At 39.5% G+C, this 20,461-nt stretch overlaps 1 protein-coding gene across 1 annotated transcript in view; it reads left to right on the forward strand.

Moving 5' to 3' along the window:
• The first annotated feature begins 2,571 nt into the window (after positions 1-2,571).
• Positions 2,572-20,461, forward strand: part of LOC129016979 (cytochrome P450 2J2) — a 33,206-nt gene continuing 15,316 nt past the window's right edge. The window contains exons 1-5 of the mRNA XM_054456891.2: positions 2,572-2,852; positions 13,191-13,353; positions 16,982-17,131; positions 17,525-17,685; positions 19,327-19,503. Of these exons, the coding sequence (XP_054312866.1) occupies positions 2,643-2,852; positions 13,191-13,353; positions 16,982-17,131; positions 17,525-17,685; positions 19,327-19,503 (861 nt within the window). The 5' untranslated portion in view covers positions 2,572-2,642. The remainder of the gene's footprint in view (positions 2,853-13,190; positions 13,354-16,981; positions 17,132-17,524; positions 17,686-19,326; positions 19,504-20,461) is intronic.

Consider the following 20,461-nt stretch of genomic DNA (forward strand, 5'->3'; position numbering starts at 1 on the left):
ATCATTTTTTGGTGAAAACTGTACATTTTAGATAATATATTATGGCAATTATGGCTAATGATCTGCTCTTCTCTCCCAATTCTTTTTGTTTGTACTTTCATTTGTTTACTGACTTGACAGGACTGACTAATTTAGTGAAACATATTTTCCCCGCAGTGTAAAGCCTCTGACGTCACTTACCTGAGGGCACGGACTTGGGTGTGCACACAGTCACAATACACTGACATTGGTTTTAGCAGGGCTGTCTTTGACTATCTTTTTCTCTGCTCTGTATTTAAAACTGTCTGCCCCTGTTGGTATTACACACGCTCTCCACTGACTTCCAGCTGATTGCTCTATTGTTTTCAACAATGCCTTGGGGCATGCATTGCTTCACAATTTGATGCAAATAAATTTGGGCTTCTTCTCAGGAATAGTCTTTGAGGCCAGACTTTGAGATTTGTTCTGGTCCCAGGAGGGTTCTTCCTGGCTAACTCTTGTGCTGACTGACTTTGGTAAACTTCTAGTTAGCCTATGGTTTATCCTCTTGTTCTCGTAGAATTACCAGCCTCCTCTTAATTGCTTACCACCAAAATCTCTATTGTTTCAGGCATTCATCTCTAGTGTTTGTGGCTAACCTCTCCCAGTGCAGAACCTCTATCTCATGAGAAAGCTGGGATGAGGGCAATTATGGCCTGGGGTAGGTATTGTTTCTGCCTTACAAGTGGGGCCTGGATGGAGGAGGATATCCCTAGACCTCTTAGCCAGTCTTGCCTAGAATAGAGCTTCTGCAACATGAAATTTTGGGGGCTGGGTATGAGAAATGCTGGCAGTTTTTCCGTCTCAGGGAGATACTGTAGCCTTCATTTGGGAGCTAGGGAAAGTGTTCTTGGATATGACTGTCTAGAATGGGGTTTCTGTCACATTGATCTGGGGACCAGGAGAAAGAGTGAGTTATGGCTCAAATGCCACAGACTTTTACTGTGTTTACTAGGGTTTAGTAGATTCTTCTTAAATAACATTTATTTATTTACTGTATGCCTTTAGAACAATTTTCAGGGACTTAAATTATTTTAGTTTTATAAATAATTTTTAGCAATCACAGTTTTTTACTAGGAAGAGGTTCTGTGGGGTTTCTCATGCTACCATTATGGAAGTCATTCCCCTGCATCATTCTTTAACGCAAAAAATAAAAAGGAAGGAGAGATATAACAAACCTGATGTCCACTGATGTGGGAATGAGCAAATAAATTGTGGCATAGTAATAGACTACTATCCATCTATTAAATTAAATTGATTAGAGCCATATATATCAGTCAGGATAAATCTCAAACACATAATACTGAGTTGTAGAATAATTCGTGTAAAAATATCATATATAAATATTAGAAATATTGTATGGATGCATAACAGCTGTAGTAAAACAGGAAAATGTGGACTAGAAGGATACAAGCTAAGCTCTGACTAGTATTTCTCTCTGGACCTTAGAAAGAGAACAAGAGACTTCAATTCTCATTTCATTTTTTGCTCACGCCTGTAATCCTAGCACTTTAGGTGGCTGAGGTGGGCAGATCACCTATGGTCAGGAGATTGAGACCAGCCTGACCAACACAGCAAAACCCCATCTCTACCAAAAATACAAAAATTAGCCGGACATGGTGGCATGTGCCTGTAGTCCCAGCTACACGGGAGGCTGAAGCAGAAGAATCGCTTGAACCCAGGAGGTGGAGGTTGCAGTGAGCTGAGATGGTGCCACTGAACTCCAGCCTGGGTGACAGAGCAAGACTCTGTCTCAAAAATAAGTAAATAAAATAAAATAAAATAAAATATTGTAAGCAGAATATGTGACTCTATGTTGAGTACATGAGTGTGTACTATACTATTCCCAAGCTATGTTTCATGTTTTGAGTCTCACCATTTGTGAGACCCAAGCAAGCACTCACCAGATGGTATGAAAGGCTGGAACCTGGCGGTCCCACAGTCTTGGGGCTTTGGAGAGGAGCCTTACAGAGCAAACCAGCAAGGATCAGAACTAAGACATTCCTTCAACAAATGTTAATTAAGCACTTATTATGGATGCTGCTCAGTGCTAGCAGCTTTGGTGTAGTGCCTTTTAATCTTCCAAACACTTTCAAATACAGGACCTCGTTTAGATGTGTTTCAGAAGGGTGGATTTATTTGTTCACCACATACTTAGTACTTAACTTTTCTGTTTCCTCAACTGCAAGATGAGACTACCGAGAGCTTCTCCTTCATAATTTTGTCAAAATGAAATAATAATCTATGTAAAGAGGCAGATGTGCTGCCTGGCATATAGTAAGAGCCCAAGAAATGTTAGGTACTGCTGTTGTCATCACTGTTTACCAGGCACGGTTCCAATCATGGGAGGGATGGTGATTGAACTGAACAGAGGCTCAAATGTCTGTGGCGCTCTCAGTAGACCCATGAGCTTTCTAAATGGAAAAGAAACTGCTCCTAGCCTGGCCTTTTCTGAGACCGGTGCGTGTCCTCCCGGGAATCCAGCGCCTGGCATCTTCGCGGGGTGCTGCGAAGGGGCGGGGCTGGGAGGCGGGGCACGGGTGGGAGCGAGACGGGGCGGAGACCGTCGCCTGCTGGGACCGCCGCCTGCTTGGACCGCAGAAGAGCAGGAGGACGTCTGAGCCATGCTCGCGGCGATGGGCTCTCTGGCGGCTGCCCTCTGGGCAGTGGTCCATCCTCGGACTCTCCTGCTGGGCACTGTCGCCTTTCTGCTTGCTGCTGACTTTCTCAAAAGACGGCGCCCAAAGAACTACCCGCCGGGGCCCTGGCGCCTGCCCTTCCTTGGCAACTTCTTCCTTGTGAACTTCGAGCAGTCGCACCTGGAGGTTCAGCTGGTAGGAGCGGGAGAAGGTGCCTGGCGTGTCCTGACCTAACCCTGTTCTGCAGCGCAAGGGACGTTCCGGCAACGTGGGTGGGGTGGGGGATGAGGGGCAGGAAGAGGTGTGGCTAACGCTGGTAACCTGGTAAAACCCACTTTGAGTTTCATTTCCTAACCCATTAACTGGCATGATTCCACCTGCACTTTCTAGGGATGGAATATTATTAAATGTTTACTATTTGCATGTTGTCATGTTAAACATTACTGGAACACCTTATTTATAATGTGATTACCTTGCCCTCTTTTATATGATTGTCCTTAAAAATGCTACACTTTCTTTCTGAGAAACTTCATTTCCCATACATAAAGTGGTGATAATACTACCTCAATCTTGATCATTTCTCAACTGAGTTATTCCCACTACACTAACTGAGCCCTCCACCTTCAGCCTCCTTCCCTTGCAGTGCACTCTCACTAAGTAATAATTTTAAAATGTTCTTCCTCTGCTTAAATTTTTGCCAAACGGTGTTCAGACTCCTGACTGAACCACCTGGGACCCTTCTTGATGCAGCTTCTTTCCGCCTCTATACAATAATCTCCTATCAGTGCTCCCCGACTCTGGTGACCGAGTTCTTTCAAGTTCTCTCAGACATCAAACCCTATCTCAAGAAACCAATACTGGTTTTCCTGCCACTCAGCACAGGTAACTTGCTGAGAGACAACAGTGTGACAAGTGATTATGAAGATTAGATAAAATAGTGAATGGTTAATATTGACATATAGTTGGTACATAACAAATATTAGTTCCCCTTTCCCTCCACATGCCTGCAATACTTTAAACACATGGCGGTATATTGTACTCAAATATTGATAGACAAAGTTGTATCACTTTATGGGAGAAATACCCAATTGGTAATACTAAGTGACAGAATTAGCCACAGAATGTTAAAACTAAGCCCCCAAACCTGTGTCCTTATTTAATTAATATGATGTTTAATTTCCAAGTATGTGGAGATTTTCTTGTTATCATTCTGTTAATTATTTCCAGTTTGACTCCATTGTGGTCAAACATCATACTTTGTACAATTTCAGTTCTTTTAAATATGTTAAGGTTGATTAAATGACACAAGATATAGTCTATCTTGATAAATGTGCCATGGAGGCTGGAAAAAATATGTATTTGACTATTGTTGGGTGGAATAATTGATATAAATTATTGTTCGGTGAAGTAATTGATATCAATATCAATTTGATTTTACTGGGTAATGATATTGTTTGGTTCGCCTATATCCTTATTGACTTCTTATCTGCTTATTCTATCGATTACTGAAAGAAGAATGTTGAAGTTTCGAAGGACGATTGAGAATATCTATTTCTCCATTCAGTTCTAGTAGTTTTTCCTTCATGTATTTAGAAACTCTGTTGTTTTGCACATACACATTTAAGATTATCATGTATTCTTAGTGAATTGATCCTTTTATCCTGTAATGTCCCTCTTAATTCTTCATAATTTTATTTGCCTAAACTGTACTTTATCTGATATAATATAGCCACAACAACTTTTTTTCTGATTAGTATGTGCATGGTATATGCATTTCTATTCTTTAACTTTTAACCTTCTTGTATCATTATACTTGAAATTAGTTTCTTGAAGACAGCATATACTTGGGTCTTTTTTTTCATTCTGGAAATCTCTGTCTTTTAATTGGTGAATGTAGACTATTTATATTTAATGTAATTATTGACATATTAAGATTTGTCTACCATTTTATTAATTATTTTGTTTTTCCTGTTTTTTATGCCTCTGTTTTCCTTTTCCTATCTTCCTGTGAATTACTTGAACATATTAAAAATAATTTTATTCTTGTTTATCTGAGGTGTTTTTTAGCAGCTCTCTTTGTATTATGTTTTACAACTGATTGCTCTAAGGATTACAATATGCAGATGTAGCTGATTGCAGTCTATTAGTGTAAAAATTTTACTACCTCAAGTGAAATATAGATATCTTGCAACCATTTAGGTTCCTTTACCCTCTCTACTTCATAATTGTTGTAAGTGTTATCTCTATATACGTTGAGAACTACATCAGATAATATTATAATTTTGCTTTTAAATGTTAAATGCAATTTTGAAAACTCAAAGAGAATAATAGTCTATTGCATTTACTCATTTATTTACACTTTCATTTATCTTTTTTCATTTCTGATGTTACAAGCTTATCATATCCTTTCAGATCTGAAGAACTATCTTTAGTTATTCTTTTAGTGCAGGTGTACTGGCAAGAAATTCTCTTAGCTTTCCTTCATCTAAGAATGTTTTTATTTCACCTTCATTTCTGAAGTATATTTGCACTGAACATAGAATTGTAGGTTAACAATTCCTTTCATTCAACATTTTAAAAGGTTATGCTTCTTCTTTTTGGCCTCTGTGGTTTCTGTTAAGAAATCTACTGTCATCTGAATTGTTATCCCCCATATGTAATGAACTTTTTCTCACGCCTTCCTTCAAAAAATTTTGTTTGTTTTTGTTTTTGTTCAGTTTTCAGAGGTTTAATTATGATAGATCTTGGTGCTACTTTCTTTGGGTTTATGCTGTTTGGGTTTCTGAAACTATAGATTTGTCTTTTGCCAGTTTCGGGGAGCTTCAGCCACTCTTCAAATATTTTTCAACTACACGTTCTTTTTCCTCTCTTTCTTGGACTCTTGGATACTGATGGCACAAATGTTAGATCTCTTGTTGTGCCACAAGTTCCTGAAACTCTGTTTTTGTTGTTTCCAATGTAGTTTCTCTGTGTTGTTTAGTTTGAATATGTTCTTCTGAGCTGTCTTCAAATTCACAGATTCTTCTATCATTACCATTCTGCTATTGAGCTATTTTACTGAGTTTTAAAATTTAATCTATTGTATTTTCAGTTCTAAAATTTTCACTTGGTTCTTCTTTATCTTTTATTTCTTTGTTAAAATTTCCTAATTTTTTGTTTGTTTTGAGACTATTCATAGTTATTGGAAAAGCTTTATAACAGCTGCTTTTAAATATTTAATTATTCTATATTTCTAACATCTGTGTCATCTCACTGTTGGTGTCAACTCACTCAATTGATGTTCTCTTGATTCTTGGTAAGGTGAGTAATTATGGACTATATCCTGGACATTTTATATATTTGTTATAAGACTTACCCTGGATACTATACAGATCTTTTATTTTAGCATATAGCCTATTTAGATTCTGAATGCTCACTTTTGTGGGTGGCAATTCAAATATCAGTGCGGGTTATAAAGCCTCTGCAGTGCTATTCTGGTCTACTCCACTTTGTATTACCCACTCCCACAGGAGCCCATCTCACATTCTCATCAGTGCAAGCTGGGGAAAAGGAAGATGGAACAGAAGACAGGGATCCCTCTGGCATAGTAGCTTATGCTTTACTACAGAGGGAAGAGAGTCAGAGATCTGCCCATATCTCCTCCAAGGGGAAGTGCACCTCCTTATTACTGTAGAAGAAGGCTGGAAAGCCTAATTTGCCCTCTGACTCCTGCAGGGAGTTTCTTTACTTCAGCTTAGGAATAGAAGTCACAATTCAGCTCACAGACTCAGCAGAGAAGGGTACTACCTCATTATTGCAAGGTAGGGTGAAAGACAAGGTACCATCCATGTACTCCAGTGCTGTACGACCTTTCAGAGTTGGGAAGGGTCAAATGTTTTTCATGGTATTTGCCTCCACAACAAAGAAGTAAAAAGGCTAAATGGTTTCTCTCCTGTTGGGCTTTCCTTTTCCTGGTCCTTTGGCTAGAGAGAGTAGACTTTTCTTGAAGATATTTTTGTCTGTGTTAATTGGTGTCATGATTAATAGAAGTAAAATGGAATGCTTTTTTTCAATCTTATCTGGAATAAGAAGCTTGATCTGCACCTTTGTTTCATTCCTAAGATAGGTGTTTCTAGAGGAGTTAAATGACTTGCCTAATGTCACAAAACTAGCCAGTGACAAAACTGAGACTGGGATCTCATCCTTGGCCCTGTGATTTTCTTATCACACTGTCATCATTTATTTTTATTTTATATAGGTTTGCATTTTTATATTTCTGGGTGTAAAACAAATGGAGTTAAATTATGAAATTTAGTTATAATTAAATTTACATTCTTGCAATTGGGAAACATTAAGTACTAACTAATAGATCTTACATAAGGGTTTTTATGTTAGTTTTCATTTCATCTTCATGATGGGCACACAAGTTAGGTATGATCTGGTGGTGCTTCCACTTTACCATGGAGCAAACTGACTGAGAATAAACAGCGAACTGCCCAGGTTATTCAGCTAAATAATAACAAATAAGGATTTGAACCCAAGACTATTTGATTTGTATACCTATTGTGGGATCTGGCCAGCTGCCTGCAATGCAACGGGGCTCTTTCTTTGTTCCCAGGTGGATCGGCAGGTCAAGAAATAAAAGACACACACAAGATAGTGAAAGCTGGGTTCAGGGTGGTCACTGCCTTCTGGACCTGCGATGCCGCCAATGTGCTGGATATACCAGCATTTATTATTAAGTTTAGTGAGGACGGGGGTAGGTTAGTGAGAGATTTAGGGTCGTTTGATTATGAGGTGAGATGGTCACATGGGGATGAAGTAATTCTTTAACATAACATCGGTATGCAGAAGTACAGTATACAGAGATAAGAATTTACAATATAGTGTGTGCATCAGCAATTTCTAACAGAGCCTTAAAACAAAAACACAGTCTGTCCATAACCTATGATTAGCAAGATATTAATCAGCAGTAACAGTTGCAGCAAAAGCTGGTTGCAAACAATCAGTAGAAACAGGACGTGAACTAGACAACCGGTTAGACCAAAAATTCTCAGAAGGGAGTATGCCTTAACCCTAAAGAGACCTAGAAGAGCCGTGGCAAGATAAGGGCATTTGTAACCCTATCTTATCCATATGAACAGGTGCCCCTCATGGGTCCATTTACAGGCTCTCCACAAGGGTTTCATTCCATTCCCAGAGCTATGAACATCTGCTTTTCTGGGATAGGAATCTTGGTGATGTGAAACCTCCCTGAATGCATGTCCATTTATAGGCTCTCTACAGGGGGAAGCACATCACGCACTGTTGGCTCATTCTGGCAGCCCAACCTGGCATTGTCTTTACACAATCCTGCATGTAATTTTGCATTTACAATAATCAGAAGCATTTCATCTTTTATTCTGTAACAATAGTTTCAGGAGGTCTCCCTACATATACCTGTTATCTACTTTATGTTGCCTGACTTTTCATGACATGGTTAGAGGACAATTGATGTACTCACATGTTTATTCATTCAACAGACATTTATTAAGTGCTTATCATTATGCCAGGCAAAATACAAGGCTGTGTATGACTAAATGTATACTGTACACTCTTGGTAACCAAATGAGATATAAGGAGATTGGATCACTGAATGGAAACGCTAGGGATAACCTTTTGTAGAATGTTGGAAGAAACTGGGCTAAATTTTAAAGGAAATTTTGATTTTTGGCAAGTGGCTAAGTGGAGTAAAGGGACAGAAGATTTTTAATAGGGGAAAATGGTCTGAGCCATAATAATTTTATTATTAATTTTAGTATTATGATTACTTATCACAACAATACTAAACATGGGAACTAATAACACCACCCATTTTATAGACTTGGAAACTAAGATAGAGAAAAGTTAAATAACTTTCTCCCAAATCACACAGAAACTAAGAAGCAGAACCTGGATTCAAACAAGTTTGTATAACTTCAAAATCCAAACTCTTAAGCACTCCCTTACATCACCTCCCCTACTCAAACATCTTAGAATTCTGATTGAAAACCAAACAAGATCCAAAATATTATACCTGATATTAAGACTCTCCTCAGCCTAGCTCAGATTACCTTGTCAGCCTTGTCTCCCATCTCCCTTATCAACTGAGAAGATACTTTTCCCAGGAGCCTTCCTCAACCCTGGTCCTCTTACATGGTTCTTAACTTCCTCCCATCAAATATTTTATTGTAAAGAATGATAATAATGAGAAGTGATTATTTATCTATATGCTCCATTAGATTGTTGGCTTCTTGAAGGACTTGTTGCACTCCCCAGCACCTGGCATTGACCTGCCACATGGTCAGTGCTCTTTAAATAATGAACCCTATGCTTCAGTCAGACAAGGTAGCTCTCTTGCTCCCAAACACCTTCTGCATTTCCCCTTTACATCTGTATATGATGTTCCCATAACCTAGAATGCCTTTGATTTCTTACTACATGTTTTTTATTATCATTGTGGTTTGGGGGTTGTTGGTTTTTGTTTGTCTGTTTTTGGTGGCATCCTGACTTTCATTTAAATCTGGCTCAGATACCATCTACTCTTTAAAAAGATATTTTTCTTATATCTGTGGTGGAAAATCATCTCTTCTTGCGATAGCTTTATATCCCTCTCTATCAGCATAATAACACATGTCATCTGCTGTGCATTCCATTTTTTTTCTGCACAGTCTCTCCCAAGAGACTTTGACACTTTAGGAAAACATCATATGATACTGATCTTTGTACTACCTCTATGTATAATATGCCAGTGCCAGAAGGTGCCTGGCAACTCTTAAGAATCTCATAAAAGCCTGTTAAGTTGAACATGAATTTGATCTCCGCAGCCTGTTCTCAGAAACCAGCGCAGCCCCAAGAACTACCTGTGAGACCATTATTCTTGGAAGGAGTTCATGGGCCCCAGAGGACTGGTAACTCCTGAAACAGCATGCAAAACTCTTTATGTGTATAGCTGTGTATGTGTTTACTGGAAATCAGGTCTATCATATACATTATATTTTCAAAGGATTCTATAACTCAAAAAAGTAAAGAACCACTGTTTTAAAGCTTTATTTCCCATTTCCTTGTTTTTTTTTTCTTTATTGGATAAAAAAGCTTTTTGACTGTAAAGGCAACAATACATACACAGTGAGACAACATATTAAAATACAGTTTAAGGAGAGAGAGAATCTTACCTGTCCTTGTGCCTATCCTGCCACCACTGTGCATGTGTGCACACGTGCACATGTGCACACACACACATACACTCAGCGGTACCTCTATAGGACCTTGGTGGATATCTTTCCAGATTTGTATGTAAATGAAAATAAAATTGTATTTCCAACTTTTTATTAGAAATTCCACGTATCAATGAGAAAAAAGTTGAATACCTTGATACAGAAATGTTTGAAAGACATAAACATATGACTTTAAAAATACAACATCCAGATTGAGGGAAAGATGTTAAACCTCAGAGAAATATAGAAACAGCATGCATTTTTGTGCCTCTTAGGATCTCTCTCTCTCACTCTCACACACACTCACAGAGGCACAGCTCAGGGGAACAGACCCTCTGACCTACTGCTGGCAGGAGTGTGAATTAGTACACTCTTTTCCTGTTTTTCTTTTCCTCTTTTCATATCTTTGTTCTGTTGGTTATTAAATTTAAACACTTAGATTCAGTGGAATCTCTGTAAACTTTATATCTCTTGGTAGCCATGGTTCAATAGTTCAGTCTCTTCTCCCACTAATCTTTTACTTCTTCCTCTTTACTGTAAACATTTATTTTGTTCCACCCTTTTTTAAATGCTTATGCTACATTTGGAATTTTTATTTCTAGCATTACATTTCCTGTTTCCTATTGCTTTTGTTTGACTTTTATAGATTCTGTTTCAGTTCTTTTCTTTTTCTATTTTCATTTCTGATTTTAAGACTGTTTTTGCCTTTCAAAGCATCTTATTTTTATCTCCTTTTGTTTTATTCTGTTGAGGTTTTTGTGTGTGTGTGTGTGTCTCATTTAATGATATACAATTGAAAAGTGTGCCCTGCCTTACAAAGTCTTCTCAGAAGCCCTCTGGGTCATTTAATCTTTCTAAAGAAATGGATAAAATGACTGACAGGGTGCACGTAAGAATTGTTAGACATCACCATCCTCATCCCAGGGCTCCTACCCTGTGTTTAAACAGTGGATAATACCATACAAGTTTTTTATCTAGTTCTGTTTAATTCGAAATATGCAGTGGCAGAGAGTTGGTAGAGATAAAATTCTTAGGAAGTTTATTTCAGTAAATAGTAATGGAGTTCTGAATCCCTCCCAAGTACAAGCTGAGATTCTAGGCTTTATACTTTGCTAGTTAGAAGTCATTTAACTTAACCTGAGATTTTTCAGCTCTTCCAAAAACATTCTTATTTGATGTTCTAAATTAGTCAAGAAATCCTTCTTGTCAGGCCTAAGAAGTTCATCCAGGAATTCAACAAGAGTACATTAAAAAAAATTGCTTGATGTGTATGATCCCATTACTGCCATTTCTTAGAAGCAAAGACGCTTACTTTAGGAGCAAACTGACTTGAGATCGAATCTCAGCTCTGCTTTTCCTAGCAAGACAGGACATGCTGTGTAGGAGATAAAGATTGGTGAAGGACTCTGAGCCAAAAGAATACAAGGACTGAGTTCAGGCTTGGTCTTTAATGTGGGAACAAGGTGGTGGGATCAGACTGAATCTACTGTATTTGCTCTGATGGGGACCATTAGGAACAGGACTCTAAGAGGAACATGGTGGAGTGTAAGTGCAAAGGCATCTAGATTGTGGAGAAGAGGCCACAAACACCTAAAGGAAATGAAGCCCTTCGGATTGTTACCACTGCCTGCAGCTAGACACAACCCAGGCAGAAAAAAAGGCAGGGGCAGGGTCTACCTGGGACCCTTTGTTGAACAGATACATTAGGAAGGATTTTGATTCATGACCGTACACTGTCCTCCAACCTACATTTGCAGATATTTCCTCGCTTGTACACATTCATGAACATACACACCCCCATTCTCTCTCTCTCCCACCCCAACTCTCTCACTCTCACTCATTCTTACTTTCACTCTGTCACTCCCACTAAACTCTGTCACTCAGATTCTGGAGCCATCTTGGGCTCACATCTTTGTCCTCAAATCTTACATAATGCCTGGGAAATTCCCTGCACCACTCAATAGCTTTGTCACCTTTGCTGTGTTGTTTCAGCTATAACTCATTTTCCTTCTTGAAAGATAAGAACTATTACTACTGTAGGGTGGTTGTGAGATTAATGAGATAAAATATGAAAGGTGCTTAGCAATGGCTGCCTGTGACCATGAGTGCCTTCTTCCCACACACCAGTGGGTTCCTGTCCCCTTTGCCACCATAAGAATGCATCCACCGCCCTTTGCACACAGAGCTCTTTCATTCCTCAGAGACTCGCTGGGTGGCTGTGCACCTGGAACAAGAAAACAAAGTGCCTTTCACATTGCTGCTCTCATTCTTCCTCACAGAACCTTAAGAGGGAGGAATAATTTTCTCCCTTTTATAGCTGGGGAGTTGAGGCTCAAAAAATAAAGCAACTTCCGCAAGAGCCCAAAATGATGGAACTGTACAGCCCAGCTTGTCACATAACTCCAGAGCTCGAGGGCTTTCCTCCATGCCTGGCCCCTGCCCTAAAATGCACCTTGTATTGTCTAGCATATGTTTCTATTATCTATGCCCAGTCTAGGAAGGGGGCATTCTCATTTGGTTAAACAGATAGTTATGATTTACTAAGAAGTCCGTGCTTGGTACACCAGATTAACACTAATCATGTCTCAGCCTTCTTAAGTGTTCAGGTGAGAATTCAGATGTGCTGAATTCTCTCTATTCACTAGACTCTAGGATGCTTGGGGTTAGAAATCTTGTTTACTATGTTTATATATTGAGACAGGCTTTCACTCTGTCACCCAAGTTGAAGCGCCATGGCACGATCATGGCTCACTGCAGGCTCAAACTCTCAGGCTCAAGTGACCTTCCCCACCTCAGCCTCCTGAGTAGCTGGGTCCACAGGCATGTACCACCATACCCAGCTAATTTTTAATTTTTTGTAAAGACAGGGTCTCACTATGTTGCCCAGACTGGTCTCGAACTCCTTGACTCAAGCAATTTGCCTACCTCGGCCCCCCAACGTGTTGGGATTACAGGCGTGAGCCACTGCACATGGCCAGAACTTATTTATTTTATTACAGTTTTATCCTCATGCCTTGCCCTAGGGACACATGATAGATGCTCACTCAATTCATGTTGGTTGAATACATAAATAGATATTTTATAAAGAAACATTCACATTCTGAAGTGAATTGAATCTGAGCCTTGTTGAGAGAAGGAGAAAAGGAAATAAAAGCATTCCCGTGAGACCAATGTACACTCACTCACACACACACACATACACACACAGATACAGACACACACACTCCTTCAATATCAGCCCCTCCAGCTACACATATCCTCCATTTCTGAACACATGGACATGTGCATATTCAACTGTTACTATTTAACTATTTTTCAGTTTGTGAAGAAATATGGGAACCTTTTTAGCTTGGAGCTTGGTGATATATCTGCAGTTCTTATTACTGGCTTGCCCTTAATCAAAGAAGCCCTTATCCACATGGACCAAAACTTTGGGAACCGCCCCGTGACCCCTATACGAGAACATATCTTTAAGAAAAATGGTAAGTTTCTTGGCCAACGAAAGGTGAGTGTTTGATGTTGATAGTCCTATAGTCTGTTAAAGGCACCTTGGTGACTGTAATTTTCCAACACTCCTAGAAACCAGCCCCATAATAAACTTCCTGCCACTAAAGGAAGCTGGATATTCACATTTCCTGATTGAAGTCACTCCCTCAGAAGATTTGATAAGATCATCCCTCACTGGGATTTGGGAGAAGCCACATGCCCTGCCCAAACCTACTCTGGATGCTTTTATAATGAAGTAACCACCTTACCCATTTATAGCAGAGGAACGTGTTCTCTCTGTTTTCCTCTTCCAACCCTCTCTCTTTAGGAAAATGGATGTGGATCTTCCTCCTTCTGCTGCTACTTCTTCCTGTCTCTATTTCCTTATTCTCTTTCATTAAGGTTGTGCCACACAGAGGATCTTGAGCCTTCTGGTCTATGATAGAACAGATTGGCATGAACACTTAAAATTACCATTAAATATACTGAAACATTTAAAAATTGAAATGAAAATCTCAAATCTATTATTCTATTAAAGCACCACTTTTAGGTGTGAAGGGGACCAGCCCTTCCACACTTGTGGGTATTTCTCATCAGGTGGAACGAGAGACTGAGAAAAGAAATAAGACACAGAGACAAAGTATAGAGAAAGAAAAGTGGGCCCAGGGGACTGGCACTCAGCATACGGAGGACCTGCACCGGCACCAGTCTCTGAGTTCCCTCAGTATTTATTACTATTTTCAGTATCTCAGCAAGAGGAATGCAGCAGGGGAGCAGGGTGATAGTGAGGAGAAGGTCAGCAAGAGAACATGTGAGCAAAGGAATCTGTGTCACAAATAAGTTCAAGGGAATGTACTATGCCTGGATGTGCATGTAGGCCAGATTTATGCTTTTCTCCACCCAAACATCTCAGTAGAGTAAAGAGTAACAGAGCAGCATTGCTGCCAGCATGTCTCACCTCCTGCCATAGGGTGGTTTTTCTCCTATCTCGGAATTGAACAAATGTACAATCGGGTTTTATACCGAAACTTTCCATTCCCAAGGGCAGGCAGGAGACAGTGGCCTTCCTCTATCTCAACTGCAGGAGGCTTTCCTCTTTTATTAATCCTCCTCAGCACAGATCCTTCACGGGTGTCAGGCTGGGGGACAGTCAGATCTTTCTCATCCCATGAGGCCATATTTCAGACTATCACATGGGGAGAAAGCTTGGACAATACCCGGCTTCCAGGGGAGAGAGAGGTCCCTGCGGCTTTCCGCAGTGCATTATGCCCCTGGTTTATCAAGACTAGAGAATGGCAATGATTTTACCAAGCATACTGCTTGTAAATATTTTGTTAACAAGGCACAACCTGCACAGCCCTAGATCCCTTAAACATTGATTCCATACAACATATGTTTTTGTGAGCTCAAGGTTGGGGCAAAGAAATTGGGGCAAAGAGGTTGGGGCAAAGTTACAAATTAACAGCATCTCAGGGCAAAGTAATTGTTCAGGGTACAGGTCAAAATGGAATTTCTTATGTCTTCCCTTTCTACATAGACACAGTAACAGTCTGATCTCTCTTTCTTTACCCTACAAGGTGCTTCTCAATTCTTAGAAATATTTCATCAGTTAATTCTATATCCATTCACTGTATTATCTGCCCTGTGAAGCACGGTACTAGGCATGAGTGATGTAACAGTGAGAAGAATAGATAAAATCCATATCCTATGTAGTTTATATTCTATGCAGAAAGAAAAATAGTATCAGTTAACTTTAGTAGTTAGCAGCCTACAGTGTTATGAATTCAAGTTCAGGATGTACTTATTAATGCAGTCCTGGGATGCAGAAAAAGTAAATAAATATTCATTTAATAAACTGGTGAAACAATCTGGCAGACAGAATAGAATATGAAAAGTCCCTGAAGTGAAAAGGACAGGGAACTTGAAGAAATGAAAGGTGACCAACGTGACAAGCATGGGGATTAAAAGGAGATAATTAAAGGAAGATGAAGCTACTGAGCTTGGCTAGGAATAGTTCATGCAGGTTCCTGTTAAGGATACCAGTTGTTATCCTAACATTAATGGAAGCTCTTGAATGGCTTTAAGTGAGGAAGGGAATTATATTTACACTGTATATTTTTAGGTTTTATTTAGGCTGCCATTCAGAGAATAGAAGAAAAGGAGCAAGGGACTTTTGTAGCATTTTAGGTTACAGACAGTGGTAGCTCAGGCTAGGGAGGTCCAATAGCAGTAGGGAAATAACAGTAGGTTAGACCAAGATAGTAGCAGTGAAGACCTGGATTTGAGATATCCAGGAAGTACACCTCTTAAGACATGATGACGTAGGTGCAGGGAGAAGGAGGTGTCGAGGTGACACTCAAATGGGTAGATGATGGAAAGAAGGAACATTTAGAAGAGTACAAGGTATTTGGTTTAGTTGGGCATGGGTGAAAAGTCATGGAGAAAACTGTGAGTTCAGTCATGGATATGCTGAATTCAAAATACCTTTAAGTCAGCAAAGTCAAGCAGGAAGTGTTGTATATATGCTTCTGGAGCTCAGGGACAGAAATAGATGGTCACTATCAATAGATGTTATTTAAAATTTTAGGAGTTGATAAGATTTCCCAGAAATAGAGTATAGGGTGAGAAAAAGAAGAGGTTTTAGATGAAGAAGAAGTTCCTGAAGAACTCCACCATTTCAAGATTTAATAGAAGATGAACCAGCAAAATATATAGGAAGTTGCTGGCAGAGAATTGGGAAGAAAATCTGGAGACAGTGGTATCCTGAGCACCACTGGAAGGCAGTATTTCAAGAAAGAAGTGTCTACTGCTGCTGCAAGTAAGACGAAGTCAAAAGGTATCCCTGGATATGACAACAAGGAGGACCAATTCAGTGGGTGAGAAGGCCATAGTCAGATATCAAAAGGTGTTGAGGAGTGCTCTGGAATTGAAGAAATTGAAAGGAGTGTGGCATTACCTGTGTTATAAAACAAATGATGGTCTGTCAAACACACCAAAATTTTTTTTCTTTGCTTGTACTCTTCTTTCTGTATGGAACTTTCACTCCTCCTTGATCTCTTGATTCCTTACATCATCTTTTAATGTCCAGGTTAGATAGGACCTCTCCTATAAAGCCTTTCTTAGCCTCTTTAAGAGTATGGGCATTGTCTTAACCATTAGTGCATTCCTAGTGTTTAGTGTAACATAAATACTTAACTTTGCTTATCTAACTAATAATCAAAGCATGGGCTTTGGAATAAGGCAGACCTGAAATTGAATACCTGTTTAGTTGCTTACTTACTGTGAGACCCTGTAAAGTGTGTTTTATCCTTTATCCCTTGTTCCTCAGTTTTTTCATTAGTAACATGTGTGGGTGGGGGTGGTAATAATTGTACCTATCCCAGAGAGTTTCTATGAGTACTAAATTATATAATGCACAGCAAAATACATATTAAAGTGCCTGCCATTGCAAGCAATCAGTAAATATTAGCCATTATATCCATTGCTTTGGGATTATTTCTCTGGGCAGTTTTCAAGTGCCCTAATGATCTTCTTCTGTCCTTCATCTGATACACATCCTTATATCATTTGCTGGATATTCACATTATGGAATCAGAATACTGTAATGTTGACCTTTTTTCCCAGGATTGATTATGTCAAGTGGCCAGGTATGGAAGGAGCAAAGAAAGTTCACTCTGACAGCACTAAGGAACTTTGGTTTAGGAAAGAAGAGCTTAGAGGAACGCATTCAGGAGGAGGCCCAACACCTCACTGAAGCAATAAAAGAGGAGAACGGTGAGCATTGCATATGACAGATGTGAGAGACTGTGGCCCATTTGTTCATTGGACGGATACTTACTAAGTGAGTAAGTGCTTGTTCTATGCCCAGCACTGTGCTAGGAATGGAAAATAGAACAGTGAACAACTCTGTCCTCAAAGAGTTTTAGAAGTAAATACACAAAGATGGGCACTAAACACATTACTGAAGTTAAGCCCTGGTCCACAGTTTGACTTCCCTGGAGTTGACTGAATACTTGTTGTATGTCAGATGCAGTGTAAGGTCCTGTGGCCAGCTCCTCATATATGGTTCTGCGCTAGGTATGTCTTATGCCATGTAAAGTAGACTCTCAGTAGGAAATGGAGACAAATCCATCAGAAGGATCCATCTTGCCCTTCCTCCACCTTCAGGACAGCCTTTTGACCCTCATTTCAAGATCAACAATGCAGTTTCCAATATCATTTGCTCCATCACCTTTGGAGAACGCTTTGAGTACCAGGATAGTCGGTTTCAGCAGCTGCTGAAGTTACTGGATGAAGTCACCTACTTGGAGGCTTCAAAGACATGCCAGGTAAGGCAGCTGTCTCTCCATATCTTTGTTCAGTAAATTGGGGCCAATGTCAGACACAGATGAGTTTTTCCTTTTAGTTTTTTGTGGGTTTTTGAAGCTAAAATATAACCTTTCAAAACTGATTTCAACACAAACTTATTTGAAATCAATCTATTGACTTTAGTTTTTTAAATAATATGGAATATTTATATGCAAAAACCATTTCTAACATGCATGTAAAGTACAACATGTTATATGACATACGCCTATCCACCTATGTTGTTCTTTTTAAAAAGAAAAACAATATTGCTGTTGCCCTTGAGTCTCTCCTCTCTGTGTCCTTCCCCAACTCGTCCATTTCCCTCCTCCCTCAGAGGTTCTCTTCTATATCCGCTTTCTTCCTCAGTAAGTTGCTTTGAGATTCATCTGTGCTGGTTGCTCTTTTTTAATGTAGATCAGTATTTCATTGTATGAATGTGCCACTTTTTGTCAATCTGTTCTGTACTGACGGACATTTGTTTCCAAGTTTTGGATGCTATGAATAAAGCTGCCATGAACATTCTTGTACAAGTGTTCTTGTGGTTACATTCACTCATTTTTTTTATATCTGTATCTGGAGATAAAAGATGTTTAAAGATTGTCAAGCTCATTGCATTATTTGCCTGCCCACCAGCACTTAGTATCATCAATCTTCTAATTCCATAGAGTGTAGCCATTTGGAGTTCAAACTCACTTCTCCCTTGGTGGGCCCTGCACCCCAATTTTTGTCCCTCTAAGCCTTTGAGTCTTTGTCAAAAACTCTGCTCGGTTTCTTGGTTCCTCAGACACTTTTCGGAATTTGGAAGACATTTCTGGGAGCCGGGGGGCGGGGGGAGAAGACCCCAAGTATTGAGTTCATCCCCTGGGCTTTCTTCTTCCCCTAAGCCTTATCCTGGAAACTACCTCACTACCTTGATTTGTATGTATGTGTGCTTAAATGTTTACACATGTATCTTTTTCATCTTTTCTTGGTGTTCTCAGTAGAAACAGTGTCCTTGAATTATGCAGTATGCTATTATCAAAATTTTTAAAAATTTCCTTGGTTTAAAAAAATGACTTTATTTTTGAACATTACAAATGTGTATAAAAAATATAATCGTGAATTACAGTGTACTCATCAATGAGCTTTAACAATTATCAACACATGGCCCTTTTCACTGTATCTGCCTCTGTGCCCTACTGCCACATTCCCACTGTCCCTGAATTATTTTGGAGCAAATTACAGACCTCAATTATTTGATACATAAATATTTCAGCATATATTTCTAAAAAGACCCATTTTAACAAAAATAAAATACCATTGTGCCTGAAAAATATGAACAATAGTTATTTAATGCCTTCAAACACTCAACCGGTGCTCAGATGTCCCCAGATGTCTCATAAGTATTTTTTTTGGTGGCAAGCTGTTGGGGTGGTGAGAAGTGGTCCAAGGCTGGATATATTTTTGACGGAGAGCTGAACTGTTTTTCTAGAGGGGTGAGAGAGAAAAGAGGGGTCAAGGATAACCAAGGTTTAAGTGTGAGCAAATAAAAGAGATGGAAAGAGAAGATGGTTTCTGTTGTCTTAAAAAGTGAAAAAATGGCACCATGTTATCTGCATGATTGTTTTGTTTTTCTCAATTAGCTCTACAATGTCTTTCCATGGATAATGAAATTCCTGCCTGGACCCCACCAAACTCTCTTCAGCAACTGGAAAAAACTAAAATTGTTTGTTTCTCATATGATTGACAAACACAGAAAGGATTGGAATCCTGCAGAAACAAGAGACTTTATTGATACTTACCTTAAAGAAATGTCAAAGGTGAGAAAACCAAAGTCATTTTGTATTTTGTTCTTAGAGCACAAATAGGGGTATATTAGTTTCCAACTGCTGCTATAAAAAATGATCACACACTTGGTGCCTAAAATAGCACAGATTGATTCTCTCACAGTTCTAGATATCAGAAGTATGAAATCAGCTTCACTGGGTTACAGGTAAGGTTTTGGCTAGGCTGGATCTCTTTGGAGGTGCTGGAGGAGAATCTGTTTCTATTACTTTCCCAGCTTCTAGGAGCTGCCTATGTCCCTTGGCTTGTGGTCCCCTCCTTCATCTTCAAAGCCAGAAGCACAGCATCTTCTCTTCTCTCTTGTATCTGCTTCCATCCTGACATTCTTTCTCTCTGACCCTCTTATTTCCCTCTAATAAAGACTATTATGATAACACTGGGCCCACTGGGATGTTTCAGGATAATCTGCGCATCTCAAAATCCTTAACCACATCTGCAAAGTTCCTTTTTCCCTATAAAGTAACATCCCTAGGTTGCAGACATTAGGATGTGGATGGATTCTTTGTGGGTCATTACTCAGCCTGCTACAGGGGTAAAAATAGGGGCAATATTTCAGAAAATGTAGGGTAGCATTAACTCAGGATTGATGATGCAATTAGAGATAAAGACAAGGGTTAATGGCATTTGGTTTGAGGTCCTGTGAATGCCCAAATATGGCCCTTTCATCCCCCATCCCCTACCCTCTGCTGTTATTTGGAGGTATACACAAAGGGGGAACATGGCAGTTAATCCTCAAAGCTCTGTTCTATGATTAGTTGGGACTGGACCCAATGACCTACCCTTTTCTCAGCCCCCATAGAGAACACAGGTAAAGCTGAGTTGGATGCCAGAGTTTAAAGGCCAACTTTATTAAGGCCTGAGTTGGGCTTTGCCTTCCCTTCTGTTTTGTACCTTTCATTTTCCAACATTATAGGCCAGAGGTGAGGAGGAAAC

Source organism: Pongo pygmaeus, chromosome 1 (assembly GCF_028885625.2).
Source record: "Pongo pygmaeus isolate AG05252 chromosome 1, NHGRI_mPonPyg2-v2.0_pri, whole genome shotgun sequence".
Classification (NCBI taxonomy): domain Eukaryota; kingdom Metazoa; phylum Chordata; class Mammalia; order Primates; family Hominidae; genus Pongo; species Pongo pygmaeus.